Consider the following 20,721-nt stretch of genomic DNA (forward strand, 5'->3'; position numbering starts at 1 on the left):
CATAGTGGTTAAATTTGTGCACTCTGCTTCAGCAGCCCAGGGTTCACGGGTTCAGATCCTGGGCGTGGCCCTACACACCACTCATCAAGCCATGCTTTGGTGGCATCCCACATAGAAGAACTAGAAGGACTTACAAGTAGGATATACAACCATGTACTGGGGCTTGGGCATTGGGGAGATTAAAAAAAAGAGGAAGATTGGCAACAGATTTTAGCTCAGGGCCAATCTTCCTCACCAAAAAAAATAAACTAAATAACAACAACAACAACAAAAGAGCTAGGTTGAGCCTGACTCAGTGCAACACAATTCTGGCTACCATGTTCCTCCTACATGGCCTGTAAGCTGGCCCTAGACCCAGGCTCCACCCATTTGGTAGTCTGGCACCTTTCTGGGGTCTGCAGTAACTGTCCATGGCTCCTCCTTGCATGTGTCTCTTCATCCTGAGGTCCAAGATCCTGAGAATCACCTCCAGTTTCTCCAAGGGGCCTAAGTTCCCTGAGGACATGGGATCCCTGGTGGCCTTCCTGGTGAAATCTTCTTTTTCATTTCTGAGACTGGTAGTTTTTGTCCTCTCTCTCAGTTGAGCTGGAGCTTTATCCATTTTATTGATATTTCCATTGACTTTGTCTATTGTTTTTCCAGTTTCATTTTCATTGATTTTTGCTCTTATCTTTATTATTTCCTTCCTTCTGCTTGTATTGGATTTAGTTTGCTCTTTTCTAGTTTCTTGATGTGAGACTTTGTTTTGTTTTTAATATACACATTATATTTAATATACACACAATGCTATAATTTTTTTCTAAGCAATTGTTATAAGTTGTCTTTTCATTGCTATTCATTTAAAAATATTTTATTATTTCCCTCAAAACTTGTTCTTTGACTAATAACTCAGAATTGTGTTAATTTCCAAATGTTTGCGTATTTTCAAGATATCTTTCTGTTTTTGATTTTTTGTCCTTTAATTCGGTCGTGGTTATACCTACTTATGATTGCCAACAGACTTGGCATGCTTTCAATTATTTTTAAAAGTTTTAAGGTTTATTTAACGGCCCAGAATATGGCCTACATAAGCACTTTTAAAAGAACACGCATTTTGCTGTTTTGGAGTGGATTGCCATCTGTTGATAGATTTTCCCTGAGAACTGACCACATTTTCCTGCTTCTTTCTGTGTTAACTAAGTTTAGATTGTATACTAAACAATTCGATATGTTGTGAGACTCTGGGTCCTGTTAAAATCCTCTGGAGATTATTGGATTTTTTTTCCTCAAAAAAAAAAATCTGGAGAATGTTGATTTTTGTTTGCTTGTTTGTTTTAGCAGCTAATCAACCTAGAGATCACAAGTTCTGTGGGACAGTGGTTTCACTGCTGGGTCAGGTCTCAAAGTGACCGCCATGTTACTTGGGGTATGTTTCATGCATGTGTAGCTTGGTCACTAGCCCGGAACATGGCTGGTTTGTACACAGTTAGAGCATCCCTTCTCCAGGTCTGATCTCTCCAGGATTTCCCTCACTCGCCAGCTCCCAGGGGCACCTGTACCACGTTCCTCTCGCCAGAAAAATGGGTTCCTCTTGGAATTTACTTGGACCATTCTGTTATGCCATTCCATGTGACTGGCACTGCCTTCAGGGCAAAGTGGTGAGAAAAAAGTGACAAAACACTGATGGTGACTTCCTCCATACTCTTTAGCCCACAGGGCACGCTTTTGCCGGATGGGCTGACCAGAGAGACTGAGTTTTTCCTCAGAGCTTTAGGCTCATGCCACAGCCACTCCACGCAGTTCTAGACTGCGGCCACTCCCATGTTAGAGGTAGGAGAAAAAAAAGGAAAAATTTGAGCTGCGTCTCTTACTTTTCAGCTTGCAGGGCCCCCCTTTCCTGCTATGGTGGAAAAGGGAAGTTTCTTTCAGAGTTCTGATGTCAGTGCCCGCCGCACACAGATGGTAACTGGGGCACTTTGAGGTCAAAGCTGTGAGATAAAAGAGGAAAAAAAACCCAATACTGGTTTTTCTTCCATTTTTGACTTCCGTCTCCAGCTTATCTTCTGTTGATTTTACTTTTCAGGTTCCTTAAGGCGTTGGTTTTTTTGTATTGGTTTTCATCTATAATTGGTGAGAGAGAGAGGCTGTAGGCAGCTTCCTCGGCCAGCAATGGCAGTCTCAGTAGTACTTAACATCTAACAGTTAGTGAATTCTACATACAACTTGCATCTCCCCGTCCTTCCCTCTTTGGGAAGGCAGTTAAGAATGCTGGATATGTGGGAATTTCAGAGACACTGTGGGAATCTGACTTCTGTTTTTGCCAGAGAGGTGCTGAGAGCTTTGTCGGGTGACCATTCTCTATTGGTCTACCTGCAACTTATTTGTATATTGGTAGCTTCAAACTCCCATAAAACATAATGATCCAGTGACCGATTTTTATGTTCACATTCTGGAAACGTACCTTACTACAACTACCACCATTATCTGTAATACTTAGTGTAATTATTGGTATCTATGTCTGTCTCCTCCTTGAGGTTTCTTGACAGCAGAGAATTTACTGCTGTCTTCTGAGCTCCTTCCAGTCTCTGGCACATAGCAGAAATGTGATCATTCTCTTTTAATTGTCTGACTTTGCCTTAAAATTGACCTTTTAGATTCTTGGCATGAGTGGCAGCATTTTTCTTGTCTTTTAAACACATCTGATAATAATAATATGTCACATGTATCTGAGAACTATCCTGTAACCCCAGCCCTCTCATCCCTGAGAGGGGGTCAACACTTCACAAGCATCAGTGTCCTGGAGCTGGCAGGCGTGGTCACATGGAATCTTCTCTACTTCAGGACAAGTCAAATAAAGCATGGGAAGCCGCATGTCTTCCTAGTCAACCTAAAGTTATTAATCACCATGAAGAAATTGAAATGGAGAATCTCAGTCAACCCAAACTCGTAGTGGCTGTTCTGATCTCAGTTTCTGTCGGCTGCAGAGCAGACTGCTCAATATACATTTATAAGTCACTCATTTTTACTTTTGCATTAACACATCATTTAAGAATAGGCCTTCTGACTTCCTCTGTGTCTCTGACTGCATTAACAACCAAATGCATGGCGTGCCGCACTTCACTGACATCACTGTGCTCCTGCACTGCCATATCATTTCCATCCTATTGTGGAGCAAAAGCCTTAAAAATGTTTTTTAGTTAAAAAAAAAAGCATTTACATTCTGCTGCTGTATGAGTGCAGTCAAGGCAATTTCATGTTATTTTCCAAGGCTTTTACGTACTTGGGGAACTTTGCATCAGAGAGGATTCAGCAAGATGTCACATCAGTCATTCTCCCACATGTTCTAAATTGAGCGCCTGCCCCGTCTGGCTGAATGCTACATTCATCATATCACCAGGAACAGCTCTGCACCCTCAGGAGCTACACCAAATCTCTCACACACACCTTACACTGTCACAAAACTGCCTCAGATGGGAATTTGATTTCCTCCAGAGAATTTTAAGTTCCAGTAAATGAGTGCCAGTAAACATGCAAACAGGAAATGCTTCAAAACCTGTACATAGACTTCTGCTTAATGCACATCCTACGCGTGAGCAGACCTAGCAGGGCATCCTAGTCGGCAGTCTGGGCAGCAGAAACCTGATCTTCCTCAGGAGGAAGCGGGATCCTCTCAGGTTTGCCAGGGAGCCCGCTGCAGGGCTGTGAGCTGCGGGACTCAGTGGATGTCTCTGCATCTCCCCACTAAATAGCTTCTTACTGTGGGACTAGAAAGAGCAGGATCCTGCTGTGGGCTGGAGCGCCTGGATCTACACGGTGACCATTTGCCTGCTTCCCTTTCCCTCTCCACTGCGGCACCAGTGCAGACTGGTTCCCCATCCCCAAGTTCAACCCTGCCCTGCACTCCCAGGCCTACACTAACCCTAAGAAGGTTGGCGACGAAAAGAGCTGAGTATTTTGCTTGGTCAGTAATTGTTGAGACAGTTCTTGAGAGGACCTTTGGAACCCAAGTTCTTTACGTACAGGGTTACTATCTTATTTTCCCTTGCAGAAGTGCCAATGCCTTTATTTTCAGCCAGCTATTCCTTGTCCTTCATTTCCTCCAACACCTGGCCCCAGTATAAAATGACAACTCCAGGGTCCCTTACTTTCTAGACCTCCAGTTCTGTCTCCCCCTTAGGGAAATAACATCCATCTAGGGCAGCTTGGTGTTTGTTTGATTGTTATCAGTGGATCAGACAGACCGGAATCTAATTTCCAGCCTTGCCCCTTTCTATTTGGGGAATCTTAGGAAGGCACTTGACATCTCTGAGACCCAATTTTCTCATCTATAGGGCGACATTACTAAGTTGTTCTAAAGATTAAATAGATGATGTATAAAATGCCTAGCACAAAGTAGCCCTATAAATGACAGCTTATTATTATTATTATCATCATCATTACAGTAGTATCTGCCTGTCCATTTCCTTCATCACTGTTGGCCTGGTTTCCAGTCTTCTTCAGACTCATCCTTCTTCAATCAACACATCACTGAGGCCGTGGCTAAAACAGCCAGCCCATGGCCCAACTCTCGCATTCAGATTTATTCTTTACTTGCACTTAAACTTGATGGTCATTCATGGATTACTGGTCCTACCTGAATTACTTTTCCTGCTTTTTCTCTGCCTGACCTGTCCTTTTATTTTCTGATCCTATAATTTATTCACATAAGAGAACAAAATTGTACAATATAAATTCTGCAAGTACAACTTCACTCAAAGGTAAGTTATAATATCTTGTATTATTCAGCAAATGACTGGATGTTGGTTGTTATGCATCTTATCTACTAAAACAGTGGGATGAATGGTTTAGATACTCTAAGGTAGAATGTTCCGTTTTTCTCTACTTAATTGATGATCTTTGTGTCTAGAACAGATACTCATACTATTAAAACTATGGTCAATGGTTTTGTGGATGTAACCAATGATAAAGTTTTTATTGTCTTTGGATCTGAGTTAGTTCACATTTACTTTCTGAGATGGATAAGCTGCTAAGTAGGTGTATGGGTTGAATTGTGTCCCCCCAAAATTCATATGTTGGATTCCTAACCCTTAGTACCTCAGAATGTGACTGAATTTGGAGACAGGGTCTTTAAAGGATAATTAAGGCAAAATGAGGTCATTGGAGAGGTCCCTATTCCAATATGACTTCTTGTACAAGAAGAAGAGATTAGGATACAAAACACACAGAGGGAAGACCATGTGAAGACAAAGGTATAGAGACGGCCATCTGCAAGCCAAGGAGAGAGGCCTCAGAAGAAATCAACTTTGCCAGCACCTTGATCTCGGACTTTTATCTTCCAGAACTGTAAGAAAATAAATTTCTGTTGTTTAGACCACCCAGGCTGTGGTACTTTGTTATGGCAGCCCTAGAAAACTAATACAATAGGCATTCCCCAAGGGGTAGTCTTTCTGTTTCATTTCACTGCCCTGTGTTCTAGCCAATTTTGTCTGTCATCTTCCTTTGTGTGGAAATGGGTTCTCAGGGGCAAAAGCATAGTCAATGTTAGGAACTTATTATGATCTTGGGTCTCTGAGGATTTAGTTCCAGTGATAAATCATATAAAGTTAATGTAAAGTACAGCTAGTAAAACGTCAAATGTGTTGTGTGTGGAACAAAAAGTGTCACAGTGGTTCAGGGGAGAGTTCACGTTAAGTGCTCAAGAAAGGCTTCGAAGTGGAAAGATTTGAGCTGGACCTTCAAATGTGAGTAGGATTTTGGTAGTGAAGAGGTTGGAGAAAATAGGGAGAGAATAGTATGAGCCAAAATGTGGACATACTCAGAAAATAGAGCAGAGTCTTCTGATTTAATTTGTACAGGTGAGCATGGGAGATGAGACTAGAAAGAAATTTCTGTTTCCCCTTGTAGGTCTCCACTATACTGATAAAGGCTCCCATTGCAGGATCTACGACATTTTAGTACCTTTTACTCTCTACTAACTTCATTTTCCTTAAGGGTACAAAACACGCCTTAAGAGGAATGCCATTTTTTTGCATGCCCAAGACCTAGCTCAATGCCCGGCTTCTCACAGGTACTTGGTCAATGTTTTCACAATGAATTTGTATATTCAAACAGGTCCCACAAGCATGGCTTCCATGGAGAACTAGAACTCGGCAAATAAGGGCAATCAATGGAGTCTTGAGATTAAAAGAAACAAGGTAACCAAGCATGTTAGAATACTGGTCTGATGGAATCCGCTCTTCCCTGGCGGGTGCCCATCTTTTCTGTTCGCGGTTACTTCTCTTGCCGTTAGGGAACACCTGTCCTGCAGGCACCTCCCTTTAGTTGATCTCTAAGGGTTTTTGGCTCTAACGAGCCCTGATTTGTGTCTGACTCGTGAGCACTGACACTTTTATTTCAGGGGGAGGAGAAAAGAGAAGCCATTTAAAACACACAGAAAAGTCAAAAAGACTGAAGCTTTTAGATTCAGGTGAGAAATAGGTGAACGCTGGAGTCCCAGAGAAGTCTAGCTCCATAAGAAATTTTAGGAGATAGATGAAATAATGAAAATATTTATTGTTAAAAAGCGGAAGTAAAATGGGTGTCAAATAGCCTGTCTAGCAGCAGATGTGCTCCATCACTGGAAAAGGAAGCAAGTTCCCGTTCAATGTTTTTTCAGGGTAGGCACTCCAGAAGCTTAAGTTGGTGGTTTTTAAATAACTTACTTAGAGCCCAAATTCAATCCAGTTTAACTCGGTTAAGTAAGTGTCTTATGTAGCTGGTGAGAGAAGGAGCAGTGGTAAAGACAGTGCTATTAACCATGATTTTTATTTTCTGTATTTTGATGCTTTGACCCCTGGGGACTTGCTGACCCAGGAGGGGCTGCCCCTCCCAGGGTTTGCTAATTCCTAGAGATAGTAAACAACACAAGAACACCTTTCATAGGCAAACTAACCAATCCAGAGCTCATACCCCCAACTACCTTTTTTCTGTGCTCTCATGTTCTGGGCCATTACCCACCTGCCCCAATCCCCCTGGGGCAGGCACCAGACAACGAGAAACTTCTTACCTTGTACCCTTGTCTCTAGCACTTCAGCCCTTTGCACCATCCTTCCTCTCATCACAGATTAATCTTCTTAAATACTGGCTGTCATACATTCAGGCCACATTTCTACTAAGAATTTTCCATTGCTTCCCATTCTTCACAGGGCAAATGTTTTTGATCTATTTTGGGGATAATTTAGCCATATAGTAGGGATAGTAAACAGTTAAAATTGCCCAAAAGTATCACCAACCACCCTATCTTTAATATTTTCCTATACTTTATCCAGTTATTTTCCACATTATTCCTTCATGTAATATTTGCTGAGCACCACCATGTTCCAGGTACTGTGATGGGTGGAAAACAGAAATAAATAAGACACAAACCCTGTGTTGAAGTGGCACACAGCTCAGTAGGAGACTCTCAAAGGTAAACAGCTAATTTGTAAATGATCAGACAACAGGGCAGGTAGAGTGGCGTTAGTAGACCACGAGGGAATGGTCAGGACCAGCTTCTGGGAGGAGGGCACTTCTGAGCAGAGACATGAAGGATGGGCAAGGAGAAGAAGTGAGAGGAGGACAGGTAAGACCTTAGTAGACTGAGGGGATGGTGTGAGCACAGGCAGGAAAAAGAGGTGCTGAAGATTTCAGGCAGCTCATTGTTGCTGAAGTGAGAAGTGTGCTGGGAGTGTCAGTGATCCTGGACAGAGAGGCAGGGATCAGAGCGAGAGAACCTTCTAAGGCACAGAAGGAAAAGGGAGTGAGACGGAAGAACTGGTAGATATGTGGTGGGGAGGGAGAGAAGAGCCAGGAATGACTGTTCTTCTACTCTCTGCAGAGAGAATCACAACTGAAAAAAGTGTAGTTCTTCTCCTTAGGTTCTCTTTGTTTTTCCCTGGATTTTTCCCATTTTCTATTAAAACATAGGCAAACTAGCTCCTTAACACTTTTTGTAGGTATTTCATGACAAATGTTATAATATTTTACAGCCAGCAGATGGCACTAAGTATATATAAAATAAACATTTTGCGCACTATAACTTTTTCAGTGGGCATTTCTTCCTACTTACTTTAAAAGGAATTAATCCAGTTTTTATAATACCGTAAGTCATCTTGTTAGGTATGGGGCACTATATTTCAGGTTAAGATAGTTTTGCTTTTCACAATATTGTAAAGAGAGTCTAAAAAGCCCAATTGTTCATTTAAAATAACTGGACTTGGCTAGCGTAATTTTGTGACCAATCTCAGTGTTTACCTCTTCATGAAAGTGTACAGTGTGTATTCACTGTCCCTCAATGGTTTGAATGCCTGGGCTCTACTGTTCACACAGGACTTTTCTCCATTCTGGGAACTCTGAAATTGACGAGGGGCTGGAACTGTGAGAAAGGACAGGCATCTCATGGGTACACAGTCCCCTCTCCTGACAAAGGCTACTTAGTGTATTAAAGCCTCATAGGGATTACCGTGGGGACCCAGTAAGGTTCTAAAAAGAGAGGAACTTCCTTGGTGGCACTATCTCTGAGTGGTATGGGAACTTAGGATGGGTGAAAGAGTGAAACTGTTTTCCTGCAGGCAGTCAGGTTTTTTGTATTGCTAAGCCCCACATACACAGGGAACAGCAGAATCTCTCCAGACTCCCCGACAGACAGAAACAAAAGCCTGGACTTGCTCTGCTTGTGATTTGCATTGACAATCTGCCTAGGTTAGTTCAGGTTCTGCAGGAAGCAGATGCTGAGATGGATGGAGTAAGGAGGGTAAGAGGCATATTGGAAGGGTATCAGCTGTTAGAGGAGGACGACGCAGGACTGGGTGAGGAAGAATTCAGGTCATGAGGCCGATCTGATATCTGGGAAAGGAGGAGCAAGCGGGGAGAGCCTCCAGCCACAAGGGAGATCTGGCTTACTCCATGAGGAGCTCCAAAGGAAAGGTAGCCTGTTTGAGAAGTGCAGCATTGGGAAGAAATGGCCAGGCCCTGGTACTCACCATGCTGTCTTTGGCTGGGGACTGCCTAGGAAGAGTGTGACCTCGGCTTGGATGCTACCACAGATGCGGAAGGTGCTGCAGTTGGAAGCTGTCAGGTAACTGCAGCTGAGCAGTTAGTTCTTTCTTGGAAGAAGATCTGAGTAGTGATGCGCCTTTGTGGCTGCCACACCATCCTAGTTAAAAAAATAACTACTCGTGTTAAGATCCCCTTTGTATTCCTTAGGTCTCTCTGGCGAAGCTGTGTGAACAGGCTATTTCTTTTCCAGTAGCTGAGGTGCTGTTTTGTATAGACGTTAATTCCTAGATTCTTGGGTCATGGCTCAATCGAGAAGATTCCAGGAAGGAGCTTTGAAGCTTCATTTGAATAATCTCAATATCTATATATGAATTATATGCAGTTCTTTTATGGAGTTTTAAAAATAAAGGCCATTGTCTATATGTGTCAAAGGATACAAATAAATTTTAATCTCAGGCAAGCATAAATAAGGAAGTCAGTATCTGGAAAACCTCCCCTAACATAATTCAAAGTCAAATATAAATGATCTGGCTATTTGCTCTTTTGGATTATTAATACCTCTTAGAACTTCCTTTTGTTAACATCCAATTCAAAGTGGACTCAATGTTGTCGGAAGTGTTAAGATGGATCCCACGTGTAGTGATGCACTTCCAAAATGCACTTCTACCTGGAATAGCTTGTTTGATCCTCACAATTCTGTGAGGAAGGAATTTTAACCCGTTTACAGATGAAGAAATAGAGCCCGAGAGTGAATGGATTGGAGAGGAAGGGCGTGTACTGTCTTCCCACTCCAGAGGTCTATCTTCCTTTAGACCCTGCTACTTGCATGATCTACTTGTTGCTCTCTCCAGCTTATAGTAAGTACCTCAACACGCACATGCTTCCACTGAACCCAAATGCAGCTTCCGGATCTAGCCACCCACCTCAGTGGTGCTGTGTTGTTGCACGTGCTGCTCCCTCTCCCTGGAAAGATGCCTCCCTTTCCCTGCCCCATTTGGTTGGTTAGTTCCTACCTTTGCTTTAAGACACAGACCAAGCAGCATCTCCACTAGAAAGTCTTATGAGAAGTGACATGGTCTGCTCAAGTGTTCTTTCTGTTGTGTCCTGGCATTGATCACAGAGTGATTATCACCCACTAACTTCTTACAAAGTGGAGAGTGCCTTTAAAGTGTTTGTGGACATTTGCACATTATATCTATACAGTAGGCAGACAATGCATTTTTTTTTTAATTTGTTTTTAAAGATGTAATTTTTTTCCTTTTTCTCCCCAAAGCCCCCCGGTACATAGTTGTATATTGTTCATTGTGGGTCCTTCTAGTTGTGGCATGTGGGACACTGCCTCAGCGTGGTTTGATGAGCAGTGCCATGTCCCCGCCCAGGATTCGAACCAATGAAACACTGGACCGCCTGCAGCGGAGTGCGCGATCTTAACCACTCGGCCACGGGGCCAGCCCCGACAATGCATTTTTAACAGAACAAAGAAAGGACTCTTAAGAGCTGCAGGGCATACAAAGAGTATTAAATATCGATTATTAATCCTTTTTTAGATCTCATTTCAAAGAAAAGCAATGTTGCCGATTGAAAATTACTGAAATCCATGCTAGAAATTTTGCCCTTTTGAAAAAAAATCTCTTTATGGATCATGTGTTAATATTAAGTAGGTATATTTTGTATTTTTCCTAATCTTTGTAGTTCATCACAGGAAGAGATGAAAAAGCAATTTAACACAATTCAAGAGAAACAGGGAGACTAATTTGAAGTTCTAATCAATGTACTGTTGAAAGTTGGGTAACAAAAATCTTGACCTTTTTAAAAAATAAAAACGATTTTCATTTGTATTTTTCCTATACATTATAGAACATGAGTGTGTGATACACAAAGCCATCAAATACATTGGTGCGCTTGGTTGCAAAAACAGAATTCTCATCATATGGCGGCTACTTTAAGGCCATGAAGAAGCCACATTATATTGCACATCTTGACTTATGAACAAAAAAGAATCAAATAGTTATTGTGAATTGCAATACAATTTCTATGAATGAGGTCTTTCTTCCAAGTCCTATGCACCATGATGTGGTAATCTTTAGAAGCTGTTCTCCTCCTGAAAGATCGTGTATTTTCCTTTCAGTACTCTCCAGGATTTCCCTACTTTCCCTTCAAGAACATGAATTACTTTCATAGAAAAAAACTTAAAATAAGACAAAATTTAAAAAAATCACTCTGTCTATCCAGTTTGTGCTATTCAATAAAGACGCTGTCTCATCATCTGCCATTTGAAGAAACTAGTTGCACAAATGTCGCAACTATGGAAGCTCAACAAAGTTTACAATCGGACAAGTTGTGTGACTGGCTGGACCTGTTGTCAGAACAACTCCCGATGCTTGTTTAAGCACCGTGGAGCCACTGAAAGAATCTGAGGTTTAAGAACCACCGCTGTGGTATGAAAGCCCTACTTCGAAGGGTATAAAATATGTTAAACATTACAAAGTACATGTACATCTTAAAGAATTATAAAGCAAACAGTAATGTACTTAACACTCAGTTAAGAAATGGAACAGGAAGGCTGAAACACCCAGGGTCCCTCCTGGACTGCATTCTCCCTTAGTCTTCACCAGTCTAAATTTCATATTTATTATGCCTAGGCTTTTATTGTTCTGCCACACATATATCTCCTAATAATATTGTTTTGTTTTTAGGCTCTATCTAAACGGCAAATATATTTGCACATACACACACATACACACATACTACCTTGGATAACAGGTTTTTATTCTTAACATTATACTTGAGATTCATTCCTGATGATGCATGAAGATCATTTTCGCTCCTCTGCAATATTCCATTGTATGGACATACTTCCTTCTATCCATTCTATTGGTGGCCCTTTAGATTGTTTCCAGCTCTCCACACCTCCAGGAACAAATAATATTTGCATGAACGTTCTTCTGTTTCCCCTGGCGTATTTATATAGACATTTCTATAGGGTGGAACTGTTGGTGGCAACGACTACATACTTTAAAATTTATTAGGTAATAAATTGTTTCCCAAAGTGGCTGTACCAATTTACACTCCTACTACAATTTCATGAGTGTTCTTGTTGCTCCCTGTTCTCACCAATTCTTATGATTATCAGGCTTCTACAATGTCATGGGGTTTTAATTTGCATTTCCCTATTTTCTTCTAAAAGTTTTAAAGTTCTGCCTTTCTAAGTCTTTGATTTGTCTTAATTTGATCTTTGTGCATGAAGTTATGTACCTACCTGTTCTTTTCAAATGTTCCTTTGATTTCTCACGGTTAAAAAGAATTCTCAAAGAGAGATTTTTCTTCTCCCTTATCTACTCCCACCTCTTTGGAGGAGACTCAATGGGTTTATCAAAGAATGTGAACAGAGCTCTGGAGAATACACTAAGAAATAAGAATACAGGGAGTTTTTACTGGACAATGATGGACATAAAGCTCCACTAGTTCACATGAGGCCAAAAACTGTTGAAAATTCAATAATTTGCTTTCTACAGCCTATGAAAGGCAGTCCAGATTAGATTAATAATGGCTTAAGAAATTTTATACATAATTTACAAAGGTGATTGTGTCCGACCATGAAATTATGATCACTGAATCCTTAAACAGCTGAGGCATTGAAATTTTTAAACTTGATATTTAACACTAAATATTACATACTTAATATGGTACAAAGTAAATTCTAAACTATTTTAGAGCCTGAAGCATACTCCCCAGCCTACAGAGTAGTAGGAATATACAAACTCATATGGCATCTTTATCAACGTGATTAAACACTGACTGACAGACTCCCTAACAATGAGTATCTGTAACCAGACAATCTTAGTGCTTGGCTGGCTACATAAAAGTGATGGATGTGACGAGGCGATGCCCAAGAGGAAATGCAAACATTCAACAAACGTGAATAGGTACCCAGCCTCACAAACCATGGAATAAATGTAAAAATAATAATGCATTCCATTTTGAGTGTCCAAATTAGCAAAAAATATTCTTAATAAGGCTAACCAATGCTACTGAGAGTGTTGTGAAATGAGCATTGTCATACACTGACTTTTGCTGGTGCACACCATCCTTTTGCAGAGACAAACTGAGGCAAACTGCACTGAATGCTTTAAGGGTGTCCACATTCTTTTACTGAAATTTTACTTTATGGAATCTATCTTAAGGAAATAATTTGAAAATTAAAAAAAAATCAATGCACTAAGATATTCATTGCAGTGTTCTATATATACATACATGCCATAGCAAAAATGGAAATAGCTTATCAATGATTAAGATATATGTTTATATATATATATATATATATATACAGACACAAAATAGGATGTTTTGGAGCCATTATATACATTTCCATATTTACTACATGAAGAACAAAACTTAAAACTGATTAAACTATGTTAAAAGAAGCAAAGAATTCATGCTTAAAAGTAAGGTTGGAAGAAAACAATGAGATGTTAATACTACCTGTTAATCTTTTCCCCTTCTTTCAAATTTCCTGTTTCTTTCAAAACTAATTTTCCACAGTGAGCTTGTATTGCCCATATAATAGAAACATATAAAATGTAAACATAATTTTATTAAAATTAATATGAAAAGTACTCAATGTTTTTTGAGGTGGTGTCTGTTAGCAGCAAGAGCAGGACACGTATTATTCATTGAGGCTACCTCAGCTTGTAACAACTGGGTGATGGAGGAAATTGCTGTAGCTTGTGTACAACTCACTTCTAGCCATGGTTTCAAATAAATGTGCAAAAATATGAAATACCATAGGAAACTAAGAACACTTTGCTGCACTGAAGAAAAATCTACCCATCACTCAACCCACAGCTGTCATGCATAGTTTTCACATTTCAAAATAAAATATATGCAGGCAAGAAGCCAAGAGCATACTGTGTATAAAAGTAAGCTGTAGTTCAGTATTCCTATGTATTGACACAAAATAAAGATAAGACTACTTGGAATTCTGAGACGAGATAAGCTACCATATAAATTAATACTACTGAGCTGGTTATTCACTGGGAGGGGCGAGGGGGCAAATGGAATTAACATCTGTTGAGTGTCTAGGTGCCAAGCACTGTAACTACATCTCACAAATCCTCATCATGACCCTGCCAAGTAGGTAATGTAAGTTCTGATTTACAGGTGAAGAAACTGAAGCTCAGAGAGTCAAGTAACATGACCAAGCTTAGCGCTGTGCCTGGCATACAGTAAGTGCTCAATAAACATCTTTTGACTGGATGGCAGGTAATACATCTAGTAAATGGAAGTGCCAGGATTCAAACTTGGATCCACTTGGTTACAAAGCTCACACTATTTCCATCACAGTACACTGCCTTCTGTATGAGACTCTGCAGAATTGCTTTAAAATGGTTAAGATAGATCATTGCCAATGAAATATGGTTAACAAATCCAGGAACCTACAATTTCTACCTTCATATCAGAGCTATTTCAATTTCAAAATGTATGCTTGACAAAGGATGCAAAAAGATAAACACATGGAGAATCTTCAAGGGCTCTTTTAATTTTAAACATACATAGTACAAGAAAATAACATAAATCCATATTAATACATCATATTTGTATGGAACATTTTATTTAATACAATTTGTCTCTTTTTTTGTTGTTGAATTCTATCAACTTCTTTAATGTTTCCTATGAAAACACCATACAAAATGTGTTACTTTATGAATGTTACATGTTATGTCTCTTTTCTTTCTTTGCCCTGCACTTACATCAAATGAATTATTTGAAAATGCTAAAGTACATAAAATGTGGCATACTTTCTTAGCTGCTTTGTATCTGTATTAAAATATTCTAGAACTATAAAAGTTGAAAATAATTTTACTGGTTTTCCTATATATAAACCCATGTAAATATAGTTGTATTGAATATTTTATTTGCTATTACAGCTTTTTTTAAAAAAAAAAATCCTACCAATTTAAGATATTTCCTATGAAAATATCATTGAAAACATATTTTAATTTTTATGAATGATGTATCTCCTTTCCTTCCTTGCTCCATACTTACACCAAAACAAATTATTTGAAAATGCCAATATAAATAAAATGTGGACATGCTTTCTTAGCTGTTTTATATCTTGTATTAAAATATTTTACAACCATAAAAGTTGAAGAATAATTTTATTGGTTTTCCTGTATACAATCTCCTACCTACTGTAAGTGAACTAATCCATGCAATTTAGTTATTTTATTATTTCAAGTATAGAAAGCCAAGAACATAAGCAAATTACAAAAACTCCAAGATTATTCATTTAAAGTAGATGCATATTAAAATACTATAGCTGTGGCATATTTAATATCTACCAAGCAGAGAAAAAGAGTGTTTATCTGTGCATTTAGGTAACAGTATATTCAAGATAACTATTTACCATTTTTCAAAGCATTATTGTTGGGTAGGTTTTGTATTAGAGGAGAGAATTTACAAAACATCACCTTCCTCATCCAAAAACAAATGAGGACGTAAAAATATGTTATTATAAAAGATGGTGACTAGACAGAAAGACTACTCCAATGAGCTACTGGGCGATCAAGATGAAAATGCCTTTGCTTCATTCAGATCTAAGAATGTTAAAATCTCACTTGATAAATTTAACTACATTTTCTTTTCTGATTATATTTGACCCCAAAATTTGGTTGCATACCATAGCAATTTTTAGTCTATCTGGATATTAAAAGAAAAACCACTGGGTTCTAAAGACAGATTGATAACCTGTTGGACTTAGGTTGAGAAATAATCAGTGAAAAATACTTATCTGGTTGGGTAAATAAATTTCAAGAGATTCAAAACATTACAAAATAAGCTGTTTTTAAAAATACTTAAGTTGAAATGATAAAAAAAAATTATTAAAAGCTTAAAGATCTTTCCTGAGGGCTAGTAAAAGCAAAAACAAACTTAATGAGACATGGTTACAAGCAAATTTCCTCACAGAGGTAAAGAAGCTGTGATCAGTATCAGGATCTTAAGAAAGTGTCATTTCAGAAACTGTACTAGTCCATTCCAAATGGTTGAAAGAGTTTGAGCTGGTGCATCCTGGTACTAGAGAAAATCGGAAGCAATTCACCTAGCTGGATACAAAATGACTTACGTATCTTTGATTTATTAGATTTCATTGTTCTTTTACATACATTTTTCTTTCAAACTTTAAGATGAACATTTGCTTATGCAGTATGAAATGACTTAATCATTTAAATGACAAGGTTGACATTCAATGGAAAACAATGAAATAATTTACCTTTTATTAATCAAAAAAACTTTAAATCATTTTTATTATCTTCTTTTTAAGGGTCTCTTATTAAAGCTTGCGATTTTTATTAGTGTAACTAAGCCAAAAGTGATTGTTTTTGACATGCTTCTTTCCACCACAGTGTAATGGGTAGTCTCATTCTAAGTTGACCTTTAATACTCTGTACATACTATTCTGAAACACTGTGGTGAAGTAAGGTCTTGCATCCTTGAGCAAGATGCTACATAAGGGAGGGTTAGCTGCGTTGGAAGGGTCTTCCACATCCCAAATTTCAAGCATACTGCAACCAGGCCTGAAAATAAAACAGGCACATATATATCCATATTAAAAATGCATTCATATCTAGAGGAAATATATAAATTATAAAATTTCTCCTAGATTTTTAGAGACTAATTTAGTAAATTAAAGATTTTAAAGCATCACTTCACCGAACGTAAGTTCAACATTTAGGGATAATAAAAATGAATTAAGTATGTTGCATTTTCACATCCCACTTAACCAAATCACCAATATATTATTGAACCTAATAATAAAGGTTCAAAATACATTCAGAAATATATACTTAAACATTTATTTTCAAAATGAACTCTAAATAAATATATTTTATACATGATATCGCCATCCAAACATAAGGCACATTAGTAACAGAATGAGAAAAATTAGAGGAAAGATAATCTAATTCCTGTTGAATTTCATATTTTTAGGCTTAACCTGACTTGGATTAGCATGAAAACATAAAGTCCAAGGCAGGGAAGGGAAGCTCTTATGCCAAGTCTGTTCTCCTCAACCCTCTCCCGCCTTGGGTGGCTCAACGATTGGACCAAATGAGATAATAGTTCTCAGAAAATAACCCTGCATGAGAGTCATTAAAGGGAAGAAGTCAGGCAGAATTTGTTTCTTTTTTTTTAATAGCTATATTGAGGTATATTTTTTGTACAATAAAATTCACCCATTTTATGTGTAAAGTTTAGTGAGTATGGCCAGACATGTATAGGCATGTAAGCACCACCATAATCGTAATACAGAAAATTTCCAACACGCCAACAAGTTCTCTTGCACCTTTTGTAGACAACCCCTCCCCAAAACATCACCAAGACAACCACCGATTATTCTGCACTATCATTTTGCCTTTTCTAGAATATGCTAGATACTACTACATATCCGCTCCAGCTTTCATATGTTACTCACATGGTAACATTTTCATCCTTTTTCCTTCAGCCTTTCCTTCAGTGTATTTGTATTTAAAACGCATCTCTTAGAGGCAGCACACAGTTGGGTTTTGCTTTGTATTCAGTCTGCCAGTCTCTGCCTTTTGACTGGAGTGTTTAGTCCCCATTCGCACTTGCAAAAACTGACATGGTTTGATTTAGGCTTGCCATTTTTCTTTTTTCTTCCATTTGTTTTATCTCTTTTTTGATCATCTGTTTCTCTTTCTTGATTTCTTTTATGTCAAGCAAAAAGTTATTATACCATTCAATTCATCTATTGGCTTATTAATTATTTTTTTGTACTCTTTTTTAGTAGTTGCTCTAGGGATTACAATAGACGTCTTATGGTATCACAATTTACTTAACATTAAAATGAATTATTTCCAGCAAATCATACCTTTTATTTGCATTTTACTCCCCTTTCTTGTGCTATTAGTGTCATGCATATTCTATCCATTTACATTATAAACTCAAAAATACAATGGTATCATCTTTTCTTTACACAGTCCTGTCTTAAAATTTTTCAGAGAAGAAAAAATATATATGTATATTTAATGTGATTAATATTTATCTACCAATTTACCATTTCCAGTGCATTTCAGTATATCCTGTATATCTGAGTTACTGTCTGGTATCCATTTCCATCAGCCAGAAGACTTTTGTCCCATCTTGAAGTGTAGGTCTTTTAGCAACAAGTTATCTTAGATTTTATTGATTTTAGTGTCTTTATCAGCCTTTTTTTTTTTTTTAAAGACTGGCACCTGAGCTAACAACTGTTGCCAATCTTTTTTTTTTTTTCGGCTTTATCTCCCCAAATCCCCCCCAGTAGATAGTTGTATATCTTAGTTGCAGGTCTTTCTAGTTGTGACATGTGGGATGCCACCTCAACGTGGCCTGACGAGCGGTGCCATGTCCGCACCCAGGATCTGAACCGGCGAAACCCTGGGCCGCTGCAGCAGAGCGCACGAACTTAACCACTCGGCCATGGGGCCGGCCCCAGTCAGCCTTAATTTTAACAAGATAGCTCATAGTTTCATTGAGTATAGAATTATTGATTTATTTTTCTTTCCTTCAGTACAGCTGGCCCTCCATATCCGGTTTTGCATCCATGGATTCAACCAATCACGGATCAAAAGGCCTATGATGCTTGCGTCTGTACTGAACATGTACAACTTTTTTCTGTCATTATTCCCTAAACAATATAGTATAACAACTATTTATAGAGCATTTACATTGTATTAGGTATTATAAGTAATCTACAGATGATTTAAAGTATATGGGAGGATGTGCGTAGGTTACATGCAAATATTATGCCATTTCACATAAGGGACTTGCGCATCCCAGGATTTTGGTATCCACGGGGGGTCCTGGGACCAATCCCCTACAGATACCGAGGGATGGGTGTATTGTGAATTATTATTCCCTTGTCCATTGAATCCCACTGTGTACGCTAGGAAGTCAAGTGTTTAACATATCGCATCATTTTTCTCTTGTTTCTTTCAAGATTTTTCTCTTCATTTTTCACTAGTTTGACTATGATGTGCCCAGGTGTGGTTTTCCTTGGGTCTATCCTAGTTGGATTTGTTGAGCTTACTAGATCTCTAAGTTAATGGCTTTTAGGAAACTTGAGAAATTTTTGGCCAATATTTTTTCAAGAGTTTTTTTCTGCCATTTTTTTTCTTTCATTCTTTCTGGTACTATATTACTCATGTGTTGAACTACTTAATAATATTACACAAGTCTCTACGGGTTTGGTTACTTTTCTTCAATCTTTTTGATCCTTTTTTTTTTGGATTGGCTATTTTTTCTTGATCTACCTTCAAATTCACTGACTTTTTTTCTATTGTCATATTAAAACTATTGTTGAGCACATTTAAAGAATTTTCATTTCATTTATTGTACTTTTCAGCTCTAGAATTTCCATTTTTCTGGGGAGGGTGTTTTTATTTCTCTTGAGATTCCATATCTCATCACTTATTAATACCATATTTTCCTTAATTCTTTGAATATATTTATAATAGCAGCTTTGCAGTCTTTGACTGCTAAATCCAACATTTGGGCCTATTTGAATAAGTTTCTATTAACTGCCTTTTTCTCCTGAGTATTGGTCACGCTTTCCCATTTTCTTTTGCAGGTCTATTAATTTTTGGTCAGAAGCTGGACACTAGATAATACACTGCACTGATTCTGGAACCTGTTTTGTTCTTCTAGTAATTGTCAATTTGTTGTTGTTGATCTAGTAAGGCAGTTAACTTGCCTGGATGTCCTGTCATGTGTAGCAGCTATCTCCTCTCAGTTTTTGAAGATGCCAGCTAATTCATTTTTTTCAGCTCTGGGGCTTTCCTTGTGTTTTTATCAGCCATGGGCAGAGTCATGCTCATACATGGAGCCCATCTTCTCTGTATTTCCCTTGCTTCTGGGACTCTCCCCTAAATGCATAGTTTCTTTGTTATTCCTTATTTCTGCCCCTGACACCTTGATTCAGTCATGATTCTGATGATTCTGCTTTCTGCTTCCTGGGGCGTGTGCCAGTTGGGGAATGTACTTAGTCAAAAGCATAGGAAATTAGCAAATTCCACCAGAAGTTCTGTCTGCCCTTTCCCTGGCTCCCTGGGTTTCCCACAGGAATGTGTGGAATAGTAGTTAACCAAGGATCTGGGCAGAATTTATACTCAGATCTTAGATTTAAGCCCTTCTGCAGTGCTCTTGCTTCCAAAATGTCCCTTTTAAATATCCAGCTGCTATGCTCTCGGAACTCTTTCATTTGTCCCCTCAAGCCAGTAGGCTGTGACTACACCTGAGGCACAAAGCGGGTGGTTTAGAAAGTGCTCTCAGGTAAGGAAGTCAAAAAATCAGAGGAGTCCTTCAAGAGTAAGTTTGCTCATGTTTCTGAGTCACTTTCCAGAGTCTTCAAATAGTTGTTTTTAATACAGTGAATCCTAGTTTTGTATGGCCTCCTGTTAACTGAAGCAGATACACATTGGAACTATGCCCCTGCTTCAAACAGTTCCATGATAGTTTCGGTCAGCGTTGACACTGAGATTCCATGGAACCATGCAAAGCAAGGATATAGTTTTGAAAAGCCTGGGTTTCAGTTAATATAGTACCATGCAAAGTGAGGAGTGCTTGTGTTTTCATCTCTTATACTTGTAATCTCTGGAAGAAACTCAACCTCTTCTTGCCAATATTAACCAAAATCCTCTAAAATTGGTTTCTTATGGGTCCTATGTTTAATTA

General features: G+C 38.6%; 1 protein-coding gene and 1 long non-coding RNA gene across 3 annotated transcripts in view; one reads left to right on the forward strand and one right to left on the reverse strand.

Moving 5' to 3' along the window:
• Positions 1-15,135: 15,135 nt before the first annotated feature.
• The window catches only part of DPY19L2 (dpy-19 like 2), a 103,962-nt gene continuing 98,376 nt past the window's right edge, over positions 15,136-20,721 (reverse strand). For both annotated transcript variants that reach the window (XM_070616220.1, XM_070616219.1), the window contains one exon: positions 15,136-16,568. In XM_070616220.1, coding sequence (XP_070472321.1) covers positions 16,412-16,568 — 157 coding nt within the window. In that variant the 3' untranslated portion in view covers positions 15,136-16,411. The remainder of the gene's footprint in view (positions 16,569-20,721) is intronic.
• Positions 18,558-20,061, forward strand: LOC139082871 (uncharacterized). Its single transcript, XR_011539207.1, has 2 exons — positions 18,558-18,650; positions 19,619-20,061. It is a non-coding gene; the product is annotated as an uncharacterized lncRNA (long non-coding RNA).

This window comes from Equus przewalskii, chromosome 4 (genome assembly GCF_037783145.1).
Source record: "Equus przewalskii isolate Varuska chromosome 4, EquPr2, whole genome shotgun sequence".
NCBI lineage: Eukaryota > Metazoa > Chordata > Mammalia > Perissodactyla > Equidae > Equus > Equus przewalskii.